This window comes from Sceloporus undulatus, chromosome 9 (genome assembly GCF_019175285.1).
Source record: "Sceloporus undulatus isolate JIND9_A2432 ecotype Alabama chromosome 9, SceUnd_v1.1, whole genome shotgun sequence".
In the NCBI taxonomy this organism is placed as follows: domain Eukaryota; kingdom Metazoa; phylum Chordata; class Lepidosauria; order Squamata; family Phrynosomatidae; genus Sceloporus; species Sceloporus undulatus.
The window spans coordinates 1,536,090-1,558,152 of record NC_056530.1 but is presented as its reverse complement, the minus strand read 5'-3'; the positions used below and the strand labels follow the sequence as shown (position 1 = coordinate 1,558,152).

Genomic DNA, 22,063 nt, shown 5'->3' with positions numbered 1-22,063 from the left:
TGCAAGGCCTTGTCCTGGCCCAGCCAAACATAGTGCATCTTTCAAAACTCCAAATGCATCTGAGGAAGTAGACTTAAGTCTATGAAAGCTCATGCTGTCAACTGCTTTCTTTCAGTTAGTCTCAAAGGTGTGACAAGATCTCTTTACATACTACTTTCATAATTCCAGAGATCCCTGTCTTCTGTTGGGCTTTGTTCCGAGTGGTTGAAAACCAATTTGCTTTTGCCTTCTCCCCTAATACAGGCCCATCCCAAGAAGACAGAATCTCTGGTTGGTGTAGAATGGTATCCCCTTTCCCCCAGGCTGTGATCTGTAGAGGAAGGATGGCTTCTGCTACCCAGATAAAATGCCAAAATCTCCAAGGTGCGCCTTGGACAGGAAAAGGTGAAAGTCTATGGCATACAAAGTGACTCCTGGTTCTGAACATAGCACCACCTTTCCATTCTTGTCATCTTCAGAGCACCTGGATATGCCAGATCTGTGTGGGCCTTTCTTCAGATGAATCCCAGAGGATGGCATGATCTTGATCATAGGCTCTGCCTCCTGTGCAAAAGAAGGAAGGAATTAGTGGACTGAATATAATAAACATGTATCTCCCAATGTTTCTATCTCCTTGACCCTGGACCATATGGACACATTATGAGGAAACATAGGATGAGGCTGAGAGAATGTGACTTGCCCAAGGTTACCCAGTGGGTTTCTATTGCTGAGCAGAGAATTGAGCTCTGATCTTCTCGAGTCAAAGTCCAGTATGCAAACCACTACACCACACTGGTGCCTCCTGGTGCTAATTCAATAATCAACTTCCTTCTCTTTGGTCCAGGGTTTACCTTTTACATCTAGGACTTTGTCTTCAAACATCTGGCTGCAGATCCTCCCAGAGGAATCGATTCGCCATGTTTGCCGGGGCACTCGACTCTCAGACCATAAGACCACCTTGGAGCCCTTTCCAGCTGGACCGATCACCTGCAGACTCATGTTGGCTGCAGCCTAAAACCCAAGAAAGGTCAGTCAGGTCTGTCTAGATGAAAATAGCCAGATGTATGTATTTGTATATTCATCACATTTATATTCCCCACTTTCCTTCAATGAGCCCAAGGTGGAATAAGCAACTCTCTTTCTCCCCACAACAACCCTGGGAGGTAAGTCACTCTGAAAGTACCTGGCCTAAAGTTACCCAGTAAGTTGCCTGGCTGCATTTCTTGGTTCTCCTTGGTGTCATAGTAATGGGGGCTGTCACAATAAGCACATGAAGTTCGAAATGCTCCAATGTTATCACTTAGTGTGTCACTAATACTTAAAGGCCAAGATGGACGGAAAGTTGTTTTTAACTCCCCAGTGGTTTTTTTCTGCACAAAAATTGTTCCCATTTGCTTTAAGAATATGGGTACCATTTTCTTTGTCCTTGTTGGTGGAAAAGCAATGAGGAAGCAATGCTGACTAGGAGCCTGTCAAAGCAACTCTTCACTCCACTCAAACTTGCAGCTTTCTGAAAGCTATTCCATTCATTAACCATGCACTATTTAGTCTGCCCTTGTGCTGAAAATATATATATTACAGTAATTTACTCTTAAATGTGTATGTTTTGCATAAATTGGGACACCCTTGCTTCGAAGTATTTTATCTCCTATATCTTTCGGTTTATCTGTGGTTGTTGCGACCACACTGTGGAATTAATGCAGTTTGACACTGCTTTAACTGTCATGTCTCCATCCCATGGAATCCTGAGATTTGTAATTTGTTGTAGCACCAGGGCTCTCTGACAGAGAAAGCCAAATATCTCACAAAACTACAAATGCCAGAATTCCATAGCACTGAGCCATGGCAGTTAAAGCATTAATTCTGCAGTGTGGCGGCAAAATGCCTTAACATTTCTGTCCTTTCTCTTTTTCATTTATGAATACAAGAAGGCATGGGCAAGAAAGGGAGACTATTTCCAAACTACTTCATTAGCATGAAACAAATGAAAACCGATGTTACAAAAACACTGTTGGTTTCAAAATAAAATTCCTTGAGCTGAGTTTGGAGGGAGGGTTTGGAGAGTGGGACAGAGATACAACAGAATAACACAGACCCCTTACAGACTGGCCAAAATAAAGCTGCTTCGAGTCAGTTTGGAGGTATGCTCTTTCAATCATGCATGCGTCCTAAGAGGCTGGAAGCCACGCCAAAGCCATGCTCCAGTCCTAAGGACTAGAGCACAGATTTGGCACAGCTTGTGGACTCTTAGGACACATGCATCATTGAAACAGCATACCTCCAAAGTGACCCGAAGCAGCTTTATTTTGGCCTGTCTATGGGACCACAGTTACTAAATTTGACTTTTGAAGTATTAGTTTTAGAATTATTAGAGCTTGGAAGTGTTGCTTTTTTGGACCATAAGTCCCATTCCTTATGCTGTCAGTTTTCAGGCTCTGTTTACCTCTTCAACTTCTTATTCTAGAGTGTTATCACTACTCTTTACAGCAGCAACATTTTAAAAATATTGATGTATTTCCTCCAAAACTTTGTGATTGTCTACTCTGATTTGCAGTGGACCTTTAACCCCATCCATTACCTGAGATCCTTTTATCTCAAGATTGGGTAACCTCTAGAGAGTCCAGATGTTGCTGAACTCCAATCCCTATCAGCCTTAGCCAGCCTAGCCAATGATGAGACATGGAAGGAGCAGAGAGATTTACATGGAGATATCAAGGACTGAATGTGGAACCATCTGCAAGCCCACCTGGTTCTTTAGAAGTCCATCTTCATAGTACCAGATGGAGCTACTACTATCACTGAGCTCTGAGACCAAAACACGTCCAGCTTTCATGTCTTCAACATCATCTGGGACAGACAGAAAGGACTTCAGCTCTTCATTTTTTATTTGGAAGTAGATCCGTTTCTGGAGGATTACAGGGAGAAAGACAAGATGAGACAAAAAGGACACCACCGGGCATTAGTCTGAGCCAGAAAAGGTTATTTGTTTCATATTGTGCAGCAATCTGTCCACAGTGACAATTGGAAGGACTAGGCATTTATGCCTCAAGTCTGCAGGATCACAGAAGTACAAAACACAAGGAACAGAATTCAGCTTTCCAGAATGTGCAGCTTTCAGGAGTGGTTATATTTTAAAATTATATTTCTAAGCCATATAGTCTATGAAGATATACTTGAAATTCCCCAACTAATGCATGTTGAAATATCAAAGCAAAAGAAGTGGTTGTTGAATAATTTCCCCAGGTTATGGATGGAACTATGATGCCCTTGCACATGGCTTGCAAACAGAAAATGATGTAAAATAAAAGGAACTGGCATGACCCACACATGTCAAACATCTCATCATACAGAATGTTAATTTTTTTAAAAAAATGCAGAGTATACATATTTCTGTGGCACGGTGTGATTTCAAAGCCGAGATAATCTGGTCTGACACCACTTTTAACTGCCATGGCTCAATGCTACGGAATTCTGGGAATGGTAGTTTGTTGTGGCACCAAAGCAAATATGGGTCATGGAAAGCAAATGTGATCCATAGAGATTCCAGAAGGGAGATGTGGCTCACCTCTGCCTTATCCCAACCCCAAACTCAGAAGAGCAGAGTCCTGGACGCTCACCTGTCTGATGGGGTAAAGTGAGCCAATGTGCTGGAGTCCACTATATGTCAGCCAGTTGGTGATCTCCATGCGGTCCAGCAGCCACTGGCGGCCACGAAAGTCAGTGTGTTCACACAATACCCAACTGTGCATGGGAATTAACAAGGAGTAAAGAGAAAACAAGAAGATAAAAAAAATGAACACAGATCTTTTCACTCCTCTCAGTCCCTCATAATTTGGGAATCAATAGTTTTGACTGATGTATTTGAGGTAGTAACACACGATACATGTTCTCCTTTACTTACATGCCACCCTTCACCCTCACAGAGAGCACATGGTTATTGAATCCCTCGGCCTGGAGGCTCCGGACTTCTGCATTGAGCTCAATCTCCTTCCCTTCAAAACATTCCAGTCCATGCAGGAAAATGGAGGGCTCAGAGAAGAACTAAGAGGAAAAACAAACAGGAATGAAAAGCAGGGATGACACAGTTGGGAGCAGGATGATACATTAAAATGTAGGGCTTAGGCAGGTTTGTTTTATTTTATTTTATTCTATTTTAACTGATTGTATGTACAGCACTGTGTAAATTTACAGCGCACTATAAATAAAGCTTAATAATAATAATAATAATAATAATAATAATAATTGGATCCCATCTCCAGGATATCTCATTATGCATATGCAAATATTCCAGAACCTGAAAAAATCTGAAATCCAAAACCCTGCCGGTCCCAAGTATTTTGGATAAGGAAGATTCAACTTGTATTTTGATCTATGCAATTTATGAAAGCTGGTAAACAAATAAGTATTGGAACACAAGAAAAGACCTCTAAATAAGCACCCAAATAGCACCTCCAAGGTGACAGCAGTTGCAACTTACAATGGGGACTTTCTTTAGTGAACGGATGGCCGTGGTGAAGAGGCAACCCATGGAGGTCAACGTTGGATACTCGCCTTCAGAGAGGATGTGCTGTTCACCCTCAAACTGGGTACCATCATAGAGAATCCAGCTGAAAGGAGACAGAAAAGTGCATTCAAAGCTTCAAATCTCATTTAAAAATCTTGACCCACTCTGCTACTTTTAAGCCAAGGCTATAAATCCAATTGCTAGGGCCCAACTAGATTAGATCATTGCATCAATGGGATTTACCAAACTGATGAGTTAACATTCACCCATGGATTCAGTGGATCTCCTCTAGTTAGGACTAGGAATTGCATTAAGCTGAAAACGTCTCATTTATCTTTCATTGCATATAAGTATGAATGTACAAAAACTGTGGATACTTGAAGAATACATTTGGTCCACAGTTTTATGGGAGCTGAACTTGATTTACATCTCCCAGGCTAATACACAAAAACATGACACAGTTGTCCCTTGATTTTCTCACTTCTCTGAACGGTGCAATAATTTCTCAGGAGTTTATCACACGGGGAGGGGGGGAATCGGGGGTTTAAACAGGCATTTCCCTATGACAGTCGCATGATTGTGGTGAAGATTTTCACACACATTGCGATTAAAGAGGACTTATCCCAGGAAGAATCAGGAATGCTCCAGCAACAAATCATTCATGGGGATTTCGCGGATAATATTTTTGTGGGAAAGTGTACAACAATACAGTATATCTTAAGATAAAAGTTGTACAAATATCTGGATTTTAGGGTTAGAATTACAGAATCATAGAATTGTAGAGTTGGAAGAGACCACAAGGGCCATTCAGTCCAACCCCCTGCCATGCAGGAACTCTCAATCAAAGCATCCCTGAAAACATGAAATTTATAAAAGCATATAAAATGTGTAGTTTGTGAACGAAACATTTTAAAATAACCCAGAGTCCACTAGGGAAGGGTCTTGAACCTGCAAACCAGCAGTGTGTATTTCTAATGCCACGGAGTGTGGATAAAGCAAAGTTGGAAGATCCGTATGTATTTCTTCTTACTCTGGACATGTTTTGAGCAAGCATACAAAGCACAGTCCAATTCCTGCATGCTAATTCAGAAGCTGTGCTTTGCATGCCAGTGTAATAGCTTTCAGGTATGCAAAACACGGCTAAGCTCCATGTGTGTCTATATATTAATCCCTAAAAGCAACTAGACCTCTGTTCCATTCAACAACTTCCCAGGGTGCAAAGCAGATCTCAATTCCAAGTAACATCTTCAGCTGGAAACCAGAATTTTGTGGGCTATACAGAGGCTGGAATCTTTCTTTAGATTGTCAAAAAGTTGGGTTTCCTCTACCACTTTCAAACCTAACACTATTTATTCAGTTTCATGGAAAACCAGGAATACTCTTAACACATCTTGATCATGAACTAAGAAGGTCATGATAACCTAAATCCTTAGAACAAGTTTTCCTTATCATACCATTCAGATTCTTTTATCATGTTAGTTCAAATGTCCTAACAGTGAAATATCATTACCTTCCTCCATTAACCCTGCAGGAGCGTGGATTGAAGTTCTCTGGAAGCAATGCTTGGTCCTCCTCAAAAGAGATATAGTTCCCCAAGAAGTCTGGATCTGAGAAGAGTTGGATCTGGAGAACCAAAAGATCAGATATGAGCAAACTGGGGATATAATAAAGATGAAAATATTAGAGCTGGTATATAGCTGGGAATATCCAAATCCCACAAACATACAGTATTTACTCATAGACATTCCCTTTCCCCAAATAACCCTAGAAACTAGTTCTCTAAGGATGCACTGAATAAAGAATTTTCCAGCAGAAAAGTCTGGTACTATAAGCTACAGTTCTCAGTTAGGAAAAGCCCTAACATTTAAAAATGACAGATGAGTACATACCTAGCTACAAGTCTCCGCATCTGCCACAGAACTCTACAGTACTCCTTACTCTTTTCTAATTAAAATTTGGATATATCCACCTCTGAAATGGCAAGTATCTCTTTTTAGCACATTTTATTTATTACTCTCATAAAATCATTCCTACCAGCCCTGAGTTCTTGGAATAATGTGATAAATTATCTACAGAAGAGTATTTATTAATTATCAGTCAATCCTATCTGCAACTATTATAAGCAACTTGTCTTAATCATTAATCCAGCTGTGATCCATCTCCTAGCAGATCCAAACAAAAACAAAATTCCATCACGTAGAAATATTTTTGCAGGTGAGTATAAGAGCAACCCTCAGGCCTTGCATTTAAATTCCAGTCCTTACCTTAGAAACAAAGTGCAGACTGTGCTCTCCAACCTGGACGAAGGGAGGGAAGGGGACAGATTGAGAGAGGTGTTTATAATATATTTTTAAGATGTGGTAAGAGTCTTGTGTATTCTGTATTTGGCCAGATGATCCTGGCCATCACATAGTGAAAACATCTATATTAATTTAGATACATGATGTTGCAATGGCCTTCAACACAGGATTAGACAGCTCAGGGACGTAGCTAGGATTTTAGGAAGGGGGGGGGGGGCCGGACCCCCAGATCCCCTCCCCTGGCTACATCCCTGGACAGCTTCCTGGAGGATAAGACTATTAAACACAATGGCTCTCTTCTGACTTTTAAGAGCTTTGCAGTTTTGTACCTGGAGTTTTATCACTAAGACTGACCAAAGAAATAATGTGCTCCACTTTAACTGTTGTGGCTCCTTCTTACAGAATCCTGGGATTTGTAGTTTTGTGAAGCACCAGCACTCTTTGGCAGAGAAAGTGAATGACCTTGTAAAACTACAATTCCTAGGATTCCATAGGATGTAGGTACAGCACTTAAAGGCAGTATCAAACTGCAGTACTTCTACAGTGTAGATGCACCCTGAGTCAGATCAGTAATCCAGCAAGTTGAATATTGAGAACACTGAGTGACAGAAGGTTGCTGGCAGGAGTTTTCCCAGTTCTACCTTGAGATGCCAGGAATTGAACCTAGGATCTTCTGCATGCAAAAGATATGGGCATCCCCTGAAAAATGAAGCTTCAGTCCCCATGATTCTAAATAATGTGCTAATTCTTATCAAACCACTTAGCCCAATATTTTCAACATAGTGAACTCTTCTCCAGAGTTTCCAATAGGAGTATTTCAAACCCTACCTAGAAATGCCAGAGACTGAGTCAATGCAAGGCAAGTGACCTACCACTTTGCTGGTGGAAGCATGTGAATGTAAGGTGATTATAGATGAACATGAAAAGGGAATAGTGGAATGGAATGCACTGGAGCTTTTACTCAGAAACTATTAAAGGGGTGAGATACTAACTTGTATAGAAACGTGAGACGGAAGGCTATACCTCCAAACTAAAGAATTGTGGCAATGGTGATGGTGGGGGGGTTGAGCATATAATTTTTGAATCATGGATAAATGAATGCAGAGTTGTGGATTCTGACCTGGAGGATAGGTTGCACCGAGGAGATCTGGCAGTTGCTTGCACCCCAGTCTTCACAGTTGCGGTAGACACCTTTCTCCAGGATATATTGCTCCCCAGCGAAATTCTTGTCTTCGTAGGCCACCCACCTGGCCATGAGAACAAAATTACACCAACCTCCATGCTCATGACCCAGTTCCCAAAGCACCCACAGCTTGTTGTAGTGTTTTGCAAGTGAAACCATTTCTTCCCAACCTTGGATCCCTACCAGCCCCAAAACATGAAATTTCTACCCGCAGGTCTTGACATCCATGGGCATAGCTCAGATTCTTAGTTCCCAAGTCAAGCCTTGCTCAATTTGTCACCCTCCAGATGTGTGGAATTACAACTCCACCCATCTCTAGTCAGCATTATGTACCTGTTGGCTTGGCCATCCATTGGGCCATCTCAGTTGCAAACCATTCTGGTAGAACCCCTTGTTATGTTCATGCAGCTGAATAAGATTTGTGATTGCTTGTGGTTACGTCTTGGTTTGTGATTGCTTTTTCCAATCTACTTCTTGCAGCTACCCTCCCAGTCATGTATTCTTTCTTATTAACTAATTTTTCCCAGCCATTCCCTAGGTGAAACTCACACTCCACTCAGAACATGGATGGACTGCGTCATGGTTCCATAGCTGGCCAGCTCAACATCCGGCAGTGCTTCACTAAGCTCAATACTGGGGCCTTCTTCAAAGTCCATGGCTTCAAATAGTACAAGGGCTGGGTCCAAGAAGTCCTGCCCAGGGAAGAAACATCAAAATGAAACATGTTGTCATGCAGCACCACCCAACTTCTTCATCTAAACTCAGATGGAGATGCTACACCTTCAGAGAAACCATCATGCATTGACAGAAGGAAATCACAGGTGTAAAAGACCATAGCAAAAATCTCAGTATTAGTATGGATGTTTTTATTATTACAGTACAGCCACCCCTCCTTTCTCGCAGACTTGGGATTGGCATTCTTGAATATGCGCGGAGGGGCAACCTCCATTATCTTCAATGGGGCACACCCCATTCAAGCCTATGGGGCTTGAATACTTGCAAGTCTCCAAATCCTCCGTAAAAACAGAGGGTTGACTTACAGTTTAAAAAATTTGCAATTTTTTTTAAGAAATAGTCTTTATTTTTTTTAAAAAAAATGCAATTTAATTTAATTTGTGAATAAAATGTATAACCAGAGTGTCCCAAATCTAATTGTTACTCCCACAGGGAGTAATAAATAAATGTAAACATACAGTACATAAAGATAAGTGTAACAAACAGAAATAACAGAAACAGATGGTGTCTTCAAGTCATTTCCAACTTATGGTAACCCTAAGGTGAACCTATCATGGGGGTTTCTTGGCAAGCTTCTTCTCAGGGGTTTGTCATTGTCATCCTCTGAGGCTGAGAGAATGTGACTTGCCCAAGGTCACCTAGTGGGTTGCCATGGTAGAGTGGGAATGCAAACCCTGGTCTCCAGAGTCATAGTCCAACGCTCAAACCATCACACCATGCTGGCTTTTAACAGGACATACTATTTATTTAAATACCCAGAAACACAAATAAAGGAAGCATTGACTCAATGTTTATATTGTTGTAGTGAGTCAATGGTCTACTTTAATTGACATTAACATTGGACTTTAGGCCAATAAAACTACAAATAATTTTTTTAAATAGGAACTGGTGTCCTTAAAGTCCTTCTCCTTCTCCAGCTCCCTGGTCCTGTGCACTATGATTTATCCTTATTTCAGAGGATGGAATTGCCAAACCACCTCTGAGTATTCCTTTGCCTAAGAAAAACCCATGAAATTCATGGGGTTGCCATGAGATGACAGACAACTTGAAGGCACATACACACAAATACAGAACACATGTGGACCACCTCTGTCTCTTCCTGATAGATTTGACTTTTGGCACTGGCTTCAAATAGCACTTATAAATTAGGCACTGGCTACAAATAGGGAAATTTTTGTTCCTCCACAGCCACAAACCTTGCATCCCCACCCCATGAGCAGGCATGGATTCTCACCGTCCGGATCAGCCGAAGGGACACCAACTGTTCATTGTATCCTCCCCATTGAGACCAGTCATAGTACTCTCCTTCTTCCAGCAAGTACTGGTGGCCACGAAAGCCTTCCTTCTCATAACCAACCCAGCTGAAGAGGGAAACATCTGACATTAGAAGAAGAGTAGACAAGAGAAACTGATTCTTGCTATATGAGCCTGTCCATGGTCCAAGATCTGGAGGGGAAGGCTTTCTCTTGGTCCCACTACAATACCAGGCATGTCTGTTGAAGAAATGAGAGACAGCCTTCTCGGTAGCTGCTCCCAAGCTATGGATTCCCTTCTCTGGGAGGTCTGGTTGGTTCCTTCCCTGCAATCCTTTTGCTGGCAGGTAAAGACCTACTTTAAGAAAGCTTTTGGTTTTTAGTGTGTTGCAGTAAATAAAGCTTATAATGGGGTGGGGGGTATTTAAAAATTAAATTATGTTTTAAACATCTTAAGCAAGGGAAGCCTATGGATCCCTGTTGACACAGCAGTTAAATGCTGGTACTACAGCCACAATGTTGTGAGTTTGATCCCACGGGGCTCCAAGGTTGACTAAGGGGCTATCCAGACCGGCCTAAAAGGCTGGCCTGGGGGCAGAGTCAGGGTGCAGTGTCTTGATGATGCATGTTCGACTCCACCTCTCAAGGCGCCCTGATGTCGTGCGCCACTCCAGACAGTGCGCAGCATCATAATACACCTCTGGCATGGTGTCCAAATGACACAGCACCAAAGAGGCACCATACAGCCATGCTGCTATGGATATAGTGCCCTTTGGAGGGTGCAAAAAGGAGCTGCTTTGTGCAGCTCCTTTTTGCACCCTCCAGAGGCTGGATTGGGGCCGTGGCATGAGGCTGCCATAGCCCCAATCCAGATGAAGATGGGGCGGCTGCATGCCACCCCTTCAGGGCTGTGTGTACAGCCCCTAAGTCTTCCATCCTTTCGTAGGTCAGTAAAATGAGTACCCAGCTTGTTGGGGGCAATTGGCTTACAGACTGTAAACCGCTTAGAGAGTGCTGAGTTCACTATTAAGCAGTATAGAAATGTAAATGCTAAATCTTATAATGCTATTTTAACTTCTTTTTAATACTGTTTTTAACTGTTTTTCACTTGCATTTTTTAAACAGAAATTTAGTTTAATTGGGTTTAACTTTTCATTCAAGAGTTTTAAAAATTGTATTGTGCTTTTAAAACATGGTACGCCACCTTGGATCCCATGTTGGGAGAAACACGGGATATAAATGAAGAACCAAGCAAATGTGGATAAGGTAGTTTCCCACGTTCAGTCAATGGGAACTTATTGTATCCTGACACTCACCAGCCACCCATGATTCTCAGAGAGCCTGCAGTAGGCATTCCGGAGTCCTGGTTGTTTTCTGGCTTCTTCACATTGTATATATCCCGGCTTACTTCCCAGCTATGGCCCTGGAAATGCGGCCTCTCATAAATCACAGCCTGTAGGAAGAGAGAGTGACAAAGCTTGAAGAACAAGAATAAATCTTGAGCCCATCTAATTTAAAAAGATTAAAAATTTAAGGGAGTGAAGGAGTATGTAAAAGTGCAGAAAAAATGGCTACACAGAGGGGAACCAAAATAGGTTGTAGAATAAGTCACAAAATTAAACATTAGAGGTTGTCTAGTCCAGTGTTACTCAATGTGATGGTCCATTGGCTTCCAGTCTACAAGCCATTGGCTGCTGATCCCTGCTGCATTTCCAGAAAAGAAAGAAACAATTTTTGCCAATGGGCACAAACACACCAGTCATTGTCATAGTTGGAAGGGAGGGGATGAATTGGGAGCTCTTCACATCAGAAAGCTTGGCATGCGCTGATTTAGTCTACCTACTGCAAAAAGCAGCTACAGAATCCTTGACTGGCTGAGATCACCTTCAATTCTGTGATCGTAAACATTATATTTTTGCTCTTTCTTGTGACTGTTTCCTAACACTGTTGACAGATTTTTGCTTTATCCAATTAGATATTTCTCCTGCAATCATTATCAAAAAGCCAATTCATTTTTTGAAACATGAAATATTGTTCATGCTAGGGCTTCATGACTGCCATAAAGCCAGCCTATCTGCACACTGCACAGCTGGCTGAGGAAGAGGGTGGATGCATGTGCTCTGCCACACTCTGCAAAGTTGTTTTTGGCTAGAAACAAGAAGAACAGGTTTTTCCTGAGCATGATTCAGCTTGGAAATGTGTACATCAGTCGCACAGTCTTCTTACTCTAACTCAAACCCGGATGAGATAGCTACAGTAGTGGGATCTTTCTAGGGCAGGACAGTTGGCCCTCGGTATCAGCAAGGCATCCGTTCTGGAGTCCCTTGTGTATACCAAAATCCACAGATGCTCTATTTCTGTTGTCCCCAATGGCCACCATTAGGGACAATGGAACTTCAATGGTGGCACATGCACATAAACACACTTAGGGACATCAAGTGCATGCACCATCACTGGGGACAATGTTGGCTGTCCCTAATAGTGGCGGGGCCATGTGCACGCACTGCCATTGGGACAAGCAGGCTTGCTAGCCACAGATACTTAAATCCACAGATAGCAAGTCCGCATATACCGAGGGCCAACTGAAGTTCTTGCCCAAGTCACAACATGTGTCCCCATCGCTAGACTGTGCTTTCAGTGGCCGGGAGATTCTTGTTCCTTGCAGAGTCCCCTTCTAGGAGGGCCTGACCATACAGACACCAATGACTTTCCACACACCTAAATTCCTGAAATTGGAGTAGTCATGAAAGTTCCTTTGTCAATGACCTGCTTGTCGATTGGGCTTTTATATAGACCATGAGTGGGCAAATGCATGAGGACCAGCAGCTAATTTGCCCTTCCAGATCCCCACAGCAAGCCCAAATGCCTCAGTGTTTCTCCATAGACTCTGTCAAAATGGATTACACATTTCTGGCAAATGAAAATGCTGCTATTTGGGATAAATACTGGCTCCTGGGGTATATGTTGGCCTGGTGTGGTTTCACATGTGATTGTATATTTGGGAGGGCTTTATGTGTGGTTTTGTGACAAAAAATTCTCAGAACTCACACTGATTTTAAAAAAATTGGGGGAGGAGTTTGGGAACTAGTGGTGAGGCTTCAGGGACCACAAAAGTAGGGACAAGGGGCCACATATGGCCCAGAAGCTAGACTTTGCCCACCTCTGATATAGAATGGCACTCAGTTAGGGCTCTTCAGAATATTGGTTTCTCTTAATAGCAAGAAGCAGATTTATAGCTCTTGGAGTTGCAGAAATACAGTGTTGGGGTCCTGATACAGAAATTTTCTGATCTTTCCAATGTCAGAGAAAACTCTTGCTAGTGCAGTTTGATAAGAACTATGATTGTGCAACAAACACAAGCAGAAGGTATTTCTGCTCTGCAGTCAAGTTTGTCAGCAGCTCACATACCTTGGGTTCTCCAGGTTTTTCTACAACAGGACAACCCTGAAAGAGAGATAAATCAAAGTGAAAACTCCATAAGGGGATCTGACTACCCTGTCTCCCTTTTCAGTTCATAATTCCACCAGGATGAAGAAGAGGAAGAGAAGGACAGCAGGGCACCCATTAGCATTACCATCTCACTTTATATCTTAGTAGGTCAGCAGTTTGGGGCTCATTTTCTTTTTGACTTGTTTCTTGTCTAGATGACTATGACAAGAAGACTACAGCATTACAGCCTTATTAAATTAAGTCATTATATGAACCTCAAAAAAACTTGTGCCTAAGTTATCTTGTGTTCCTTTGTTTTCCCCATCAGTGGATGACTCAGATGTGCAATTTCCTGACACATATACACATGGAAAGAATAGAAGGCGGATGCTATCAAAAGGATACTTACTAGTTTAATGGGATGTATGGAGCAGACAGAGGGGTCCTTTGCACCCCAGGCTTGCAAACTGGGATATCCACCAGGTTCCAGCACATAGGGGTCATCATCAAAGAATGGTTTTGAGTAAACAAGCCACCTGTAGGATACATGGAGAACAATGTGAATAAACTTGACCTTCCCCAGAGAGCTTTCAACCATCCCAAGTAGAACTGGGAACTTGATGTGCTGACAGTTTTACTTTATTTGTTCCAACTGTTGCATTTCCCACTCTACTCTGACTGGTTCCTTTCCTCATCCATTTTCTCGCCTCCTCTATAAAGCAGGACTTCATCTTATGACAGGTAGGCCAGGAGTGTTGAGAAAGTGTGGCTTAAGAGCCTGAGATCCTAATATCTTTGTGGATGGGATTACATGCAGATCCTCTTTCCACTGAAATGGATATGAATTTGTCAAAAGTACTACAGATTGAACCTCCCATATCCAGAATTTTGAAGTATGAAATATTCCAAAAACCAAAACATTTTTCATACATGGCTGAGATACTGACACTTTTGCTTACTGATGGTTCAATGTACACCAACTTAAAAGCATCTCTACTTATTTTTGTACATTCCTTTGAGACATCACTCCCAAAAAGTTAAATAAAATACATATAAAATACCTAAAATTAAATAAGATAAATATACAGCATATCTCTTACAGGCCAGAATATACAATGATAGAAGCTGCTCTTAAGGGCTGGTTGTACATCCGTGTGTCCTCTGAGGAATCTGTGAACCTCTGTTTTGTGCCCTCTCCATTTTCTTCAGAAAATAAACTGATCTCAGGGATTTTATAATCCTGGAACAGAAAGGATTTTCCACTGATAAGAGAAGAAAGAGCTAGAGAATTCTTGTTTCTTTAAATGTACCACAAATACCAACATTGCTTTCAAATTTTCTAATAGTCAAGTTACCTAGACAGTCAGGGACGGGGTATCTTATTTGGATGAGTTCTTATGAGACTAATTGAGACTAAAGTTGTACCAATAGTCTACAAAAACTAACAACTTCTTAGATTGTAAGCCTGAGGGCAGGGAACCGTCCAATTAAAAAGATTGTATGTACAGAGCTGTGTAAATTTACAGCGCTTTATAAATAAAGCTTAATAATAATAATAATAATAATAATAATAATAATAATAAGACTCAAAAGGGATACAAGATCACCTTGCATACTGTAATCTATATACTTTATATATATAATTATTATAACCTATAATTACTGCAATCTATATACTTTATATACTGTGATCCTGAACTCTGCCTGGAAGCCAAGATGACCAAGCTGAGGCTGTCATACTTTGGCCACATCATGAAAAGGTGTGACTCACCAGAAAAGACAACAATACTAGGAAAGGTGGGGCATAGCAGAAAGAGAGGAAGACTGCATACTAGATGGATAGACTTAACCAAGGAGCTCATGGCCCAGAACCTGCAGGACCTGAGCAGAGCAGCTGAGGACAAGGGGGCTTGGAGGTGTCTCATTCACATGGTCACCATGAATCAAAGTGAACTTGAGGACAGCTAACAACAACAAAATATAAAACCACTGATAGGAAAGTAAATATCAGAAGTAAATACAGTTGGCCCTCTTTTTCCAGCGCGCACACACACATATTTGAAAAAGCAAACCTTGATTTTTCCATTTTTTATAAGGGGCACCATTTTACTTTGCCACTGTATTTAATGGGACCTGAGCATCCATGGATTTTGTTATCCATGTGGGTCCTAGAACCCAACCTCAGCGGATAACAAGGGCCCACTGTATCTCTTTCCCCCCTTTCTTTTCCTACTTTTTTCTTTTGTTATCTTTTCTTCTTTCATTTGTTTTTATACTAGTCGATTGTAGTTTTATACTCTTAATAAAAATATTTCTTAAGAAAGAAAGAAAAGGAGCTCTTCTCCCGCTTACTCGCACGACTCTCTTGAGTGAACCAATACGGAACGGTGCATCCTCAGCTGCTGCCCCATCTCTGTTGTACATTCTCCAAGGGTTTGTGATCTCCACATCCCCTTCCGCCAGCACACACTTCCTTCCATAGAACCGTGGCTTCTCGTACATCACCCAGCTGGAGATCACAAAAAACTGTTCATTTGGTTATTCCCAATGACAAGGCCAGAGTTGGGGCTAGGCTAGTTGTACAAGACAGATGTGACTGCTAAATGGAGCAGGTACCCATCCACATTCTTCAGGGTTTTTTTTTTTTTAAAGAAAGCTTCCTGCAGTAACATTCAAGCTTGGGGACACTTATCACAAATGGCTGGCAAACCTGTCATTTGTTTGAATTTTAAAAGTGATTGGCAAATAACATTCCAGGCTACTCTGTAATATTACAGATTTATTTCCTATTTATAATGGTGGCGTGCCATTCCTTCAATGAGCTCGAGGCAGCATACAGGGCTGTCCTCTTCCTCGGGTATTTCTGAAAATGAAGCGTATCTTCACTTGGCTGTGTGTATTTGTATTATCACAGAACTAGCTAAGCTGGTCACAGCCACCAAACACAACTATTGTTTAAGATCAAGCAAGGAATGCTTGAGGAATGTTTGCGCCAAAACAAAAGGAATCTAATGCTCATCTGGTGTAATGTTGCTAAAGTACTTTAGCACTTTGACTATAACTCCTGAATAATAATGAAGGAGACGCAGTGGAAATGGGTGAAAACCCGTTTCTGAAATGTTGCATGTGGTATATGGGAATGAAGAACACAAGGGAGGGAGAAGGAAGGACACTCAGGATATTTCAAGGAAGAGTTTGGATACAAAACCATGAATATGCATGTACAATAATAATATTGTATATACTCATATATAAGTCTAGAAATTTTAGTCAACAATTTTGGCCCAAAAAAACAGAGCCGGCTTATCCATAGGTAAAGTAAAATACTGTACTTTAATTCTAATAATAATAAAAAGGAAACATCGTCTGGTGAAAGGCAAGAATATAATCTGACCTGGAAGCATTGACTTCCCTCTACTCTCTCATCCATCCAGCCTTTCGTGTAAATACAAACCTTCTGAATTTTGTAAGTTCTTTGGTATTGTTTTCCTTTGGTTCATCTTTTAGAACCTAGGTTTTGGTCACGACTTATCCATGAGTAATATAAAAATCCATAATTTTGGCCCCCAAACTTGCCCTCGACTTATACATGAGGTCAACTTATAGTCGCGTATATATGGTAATAAAAAAGATCTGGAAACTCTCACTATTTCCAGAGACTTCTGCCCCTTCTGGATACCTGGCACATAACCCACCCACCCAGTGCAATTTACAGCAAGTCAACTGATGGTCCACTTACCCTCCTCGAACCACTCGAATGGAAATGGTGTGGGAGAGTGGCCAAGATGTGGCATCCATGATATCACCCCAGATTTCTCTTTTTTGACCGCCAAAGCCTGACTCAGCATATAGAATAATCTACAATGAGTGAGTAAGAGAGACAGAAGAAGAGAAAGAGGGAGAAGATTACCAACAATGCAGCATCCAAACTTGGAAATATTTTTGTGGGTTTTTCGGGCTATGTGGCCGTGTTCTGGAAAAGTTTATTCCTGACGTTTTGCCAGCATCTGTGGCTGGCATCTTCAGAGAATCCCTGCCACAGATGCTTTCCCTGAAGATGTCAGCCACAGATGCTGGTGAAATGTCAGGAATAAGGTCTTCCAGAACACGGCCACATAGCCCAAAAAGCCCACCCAAAAATATGGATGCTGGCCATGAAAGGCTTCAACTTCTCCTTGGAAATATTACTTTTTGGAGAAGAATTCCCCAAATCCTGCAACAGGCTGGGGGATTGTGGAATTTTGTCCCCCCGCAAAGTAACTTTCCCAAACTCACATCACCACCACCAATCCATTCCATATATTGTTTTGCCTCCATACCTTCCCTGGCCGCACGTTCACTTTCTTTGGAAGTTTATTTTCTTCTTGTTGCTGCAGTTTAGACATAAAATGGGAAATAGTGTGAGAAACAAAATTAACATCCCAGTCCCCAACCCCTAAGACTTGGAAAGGCAGCTATGAAGGAACTAGAGAAGATCCTGAAGTGTAAAGATATACCATTGAATACTAAAGTTAGGATGGTCCATGCCATTATATTTCCCATTTCTATGTATGGCTGTGAAAGCTGGACAGTGAAGAAACCTGGTAGGAAGAGAATCAAATGTGAAATGTGGTGCTGGAGAAGAGTTCTATGGATACTGTGGACTGCTAAAAAGACAAATAAGCCAAGATGACAAAACTGAGACTGTTGTACTTTGGACATATCATTGAGAAGACATGACTGACTAGAAAAGACAGTGACGCTTGGTGAGATAGAAGGCAGTAGGAAAAGAGGAAGACCACATTACAGATGGATAGACTCAATCAAGGAAATCACTGCTCTGAAACAGCAAGACTTGAGCAAAACTATTGATGATCGAGTGAGTTGGAGGTCTCTAATTCATAGGGTCAGCATAAGTCAAAGTGGACTTGAAGACAGGGGCTCAATAGACTGGTGTTATGCACTGGCGTGGGGGTGGTGTGAAGATGTGCGCATGCTCCAACTCCGCCCCCACACCACCTCCCTGACCAGATGGCGGGCGGCATTATGCTGCGTCTTTGGTGCAGCGTTTACATGCACTGTATCGAAGAAGCAGCAAAAAGCCACTGCCACAGCAGCTAGGGTGTCCTTTGAGATGAACTGAAATACAAGCCCCTTTTCTCACAACACTGTCGTAGCCTTATGATTCCACTTTAACTGCCATCATTAAGCCCTACAGAGCCCTATGCCAACCCTATCATGGGTTTTTTTGGCAAGATTTATTCAGAGGAGGGTTTGCCTTTGCCTCTCTCTGAGACTGAGAGTGTGACAAGCCTAAAGTCATCCAAGTGGGTTTCCATGGCTAGATGGGTCTCCAGGGTCATAAGAGATTTTCAGATGGGGGGAAAAAGCCGGAGTAAAAGGCATACTCCTGGCATAATCACGAGATCGCACTGAAGAGTTTCACACACATTGTGCTGATGCAGGACTTCCCCCGGGAAGAACCAGGAATGCTCCAGCAACAAACCATTCATGAGGAAGTGCAGTGAATAGTTTGTTGCTGGAGCATTCCTGGGTCTTCACCAGATAAGTCCTGGATGAGTGCAATGTCATCTGAAAATATTAAGCGCGATCGCACAATTATACCGGGAGTATGCCCTTTACTCCCAGCTTTTTCCCCCATCTGAAAATCTCCAAAGCCCAATGTTCAAACCACTAATAATTCAAACCACTATACCATGCTATTATTTTAATCAACTGCTCCAAAATCTTTGCTATGGATCAGTTTATAAGTGCTACAAATAATCAAATTGTACTGTTATCTGTTAGCCAGATGCAACCCCTCCTTGTGCCAGTCCTAAGAAGACCCTTTGGCTTCTGTCCAATCTCTTTAATGAGCATCACTGACTCTTTAGCAGCACCTTTGAGACTTACTGAAAGAAAGAAATTGGCAGCACAAGCTTTTGTAGACTTCAGTCTACTTCCTCAGATGCATTTTCCATTTGTATCCCACTTGGAAATGTCTGGTGTTCTTTGTTGCCTTTCGGGGTACTTGGATTCAAATGCATCTGAGGAAGTAGACTAAAATCTACGAAAGCTCATGCTGCCAATTTCTTTTTTTCAGTTAGTCTCAGAGGTGCTATAAGATCCCTCTACATACTGATTCTACAGACTAACATGGCTATATCTTTGAATTTTGACTTTTTATCAGCCATTTATGGGAAATAACAACATAATAATGGTCATGCTTTTGCACCCTTTCCTCAGGCACAACATCACCTAGTGACTTCAGGCAGAGCTCAGCAGCTGAGTGGTTTTGGCCTTGTAATCATCATCCTTTTGAAGGCAGGTTTTGTATAGCCCTCTTGGCACCAATTCAATGCTGTGCCAGAAACTCCAGGTACAAAAGGCGGAGATTCCAGGTACAGAAAAGCCCTGTTTACATATACTGTGGCACAGGAGATCTACTTACACACATACACAGAGATGCACACACAGATCACAAGCAATGAATAGTCCACTTTCCCACCAGTGCTCCAGAGAATGTTTCTGAATGGACTGTCACATCATTACACCTGCCACCAGCTTGCACTGCTTACCTTGCTGCACAGCCAAGATTTGCTCACCTGAGCTGCTGACCGGGATGGCGACTCTGTGCCTTTGGACTGGACAGTCATCTCCTTGGAGCTCCTGCTTGCCCCTGACATCCTGGAGAAAGGCTCAGCTTGGCTTGCAGATGGTGACTCAGAGCTTCGATGTTTATATGCATTTTCCATTTGTATCCCACTTGGAAATGTCTGGTGTTCTTTGTTGCCTTTCGGGGCACTTGGGTCCAGGAAAATAATGGAGCACCTCACGTCTTTCCCTTTTGTTGACTCTCTGAATTGGGAATGTGGGGAGATGAATCTGCTGTAAAGAAGGCTGTTGTCCAGGCGGGAATAAGGCTTGTTTTCTTCCACCACCTTCTTGTCTGGGAGACCAGACAAGAGAGAGATCCCTTTGAGAATGTTGGCTCTGATCAAGTTGGTCTGGTTGGCCAAAGCTTTTGGGGCAATGACACTGACTTCCTGATCCCCAAGGCCTTGCTGCAGTTTCCCCAGGAAAGACCCAATTTCTTCTTCGGTCTTGAATGACTTGTTTTCCCAAGGGTAAGACTTTCTGGCCTGCTCTTTCTCTTGCTGCCTTTCATCCATGCTGCGATATGGGTTCTCTATTTCCTCTTCTTCTGAAAATCCAGTGTCTTCCTTCTTGAGATCTTCTCTTTCTTCTGAGTTCTTCTCTTCAGCGAGAGCAAATAACTCTCCCAGAGCTGCTGGGAGACGCATCTTGGATTTTGGTGTGATGATGTGGTCTTCATGGATGGGTGGGAGGACAGTGTGCTTCGCAAGAGTGGAAGGGCGCGTAGACCTGGGCAGGAGCTTTAAGGGTTTTTTGAGTTCAGCAGGCTCCATGTTACGGAGGGTGTCTACAAAAAGCTCCATATCCACCAATTCTTCTGGTTCTGCCATACTGTTTCTGTTTCCATTTTTATGGCTTGGAGGCTCCTCAGAGTGGTTTGTTGTCTCAGCAAGAGTTATGTTTGGGTCTGGTGTAAACGCCAGGGAATCTTTTCTTGCGCTTTGCTGTTCTTCAATTAGCTCTGTCCGACTGGTGAATTTCTGGTCTGGTGGAGCAATTTCCTGGGATCCAGAGGAACTTCTGGACACACAGATTTCTTCTTCAGCATCTAATGGGCACCAAATTCTCTGGGATCCAGATAAACTGCCTGCTTCCCCTTTTGACAGATTACTGTCCTGTTCTGGCCCATTTGTCACATAGTCCCCTGGATCAATCATGCTTTCTCCCCTTTCAGACCTACTCTCTGTAAACAGGTTGCTGTTTCTCTGGAAGACAGGTTTGCTGTGTAGGCTGCAGTCTCTCTGTGTGCTGAAAGGAGCAACTCCCTCCTCAAATGTGGTAGCATCTCTGTTTGATGTGAATGCTGGGTTTGGCAAAAGCGTACACCTTTGCCTCTGGGCGTCGCTCATGCTGGCACTTCTAGACTGAGTCATGCAGCTTTCTGGCTGAGAACTTACTGCAGATGGATTGCAAGCATCTGAGAAGGATGCAGGGGTTACTTTGGGGGCCTTGGTATCATGAAGATCATCCTGGGGCTGCCAGTTTTCCTTTGGTGAAATGCAGGTGACAGAGCTTGAAGCAAGGGACTCCTCTTGCTGGGATTTGCTCCCACTTTCTGTCCCAGAGCTGGCCATGACAATCTCTCGTCCTGCTCTGTAGACAGTGGTAGTTCCAGCTTGTGGTACAATGACTTGCTGGTCAGATCTAAAGACAACCATATTGCTGCCCTTGGGAGAGTACCACTGGGTTTGGGATCTGACTACAGTGCTGGAGCTAACAGCGTGGGGCAAGGGACTCAACACACAAGGCCCAGCAGAAGGTTGGGTGCTCATAACACTGGGCATATAGTTTCCCCCACTGAAATAAATGCTGTTGCCAGATCTTGATGGGTAGCTTTCTGTTTGGTCTGTGAGCATGGAGGTGTTGGGCACGTTGCATTCTCTGGGGGATGTTTGAGCTGTAGCAGGGCTAGTGCTATTTGATGTATTGTTTTTTCTCTGGAACTCTGCTATCCTAGTGCTGACAGAAGTGGGAGGGAGATTTTCTTCCTGTGATCCATCTGTAATGTGGATCTCTCTCTCTTGCTGACATTCAGAGCCTGGAA

The 22,063-nt window shown here is 42.5% G+C and overlaps 1 protein-coding gene across 1 annotated transcript; it reads right to left on the bottom strand.

Moving 5' to 3' along the window:
* Positions 1–195: 195 nt before the first annotated feature.
* Positions 196–21,677, bottom strand: CRYBG2 (crystallin beta-gamma domain containing 2). The gene is made up of 19 exons (XM_042439781.1): positions 19,968–21,677; positions 17,703–17,753; positions 17,123–17,241; positions 15,736–15,892; positions 14,484–14,623; positions 13,793–13,919; positions 13,363–13,398; positions 11,271–11,407; positions 9,936–10,062; positions 8,516–8,658; positions 7,904–8,030; positions 6,748–6,780; positions 5,994–6,106; positions 4,457–4,586; positions 3,881–4,020; positions 3,597–3,720; positions 2,726–2,884; positions 831–990; positions 196–543 (listed from the first exon to the last, which is right to left on the bottom strand). Exons 1-19 carry the CDS (start codon positions 21,675–21,677, stop codon positions 455–457), a joined length of 3,822 nt encoding a protein of 1,273 aa, XP_042295715.1. The 3' UTR covers positions 196–454.
* Positions 21,678–22,063: the final 386 nt, after the last annotated feature.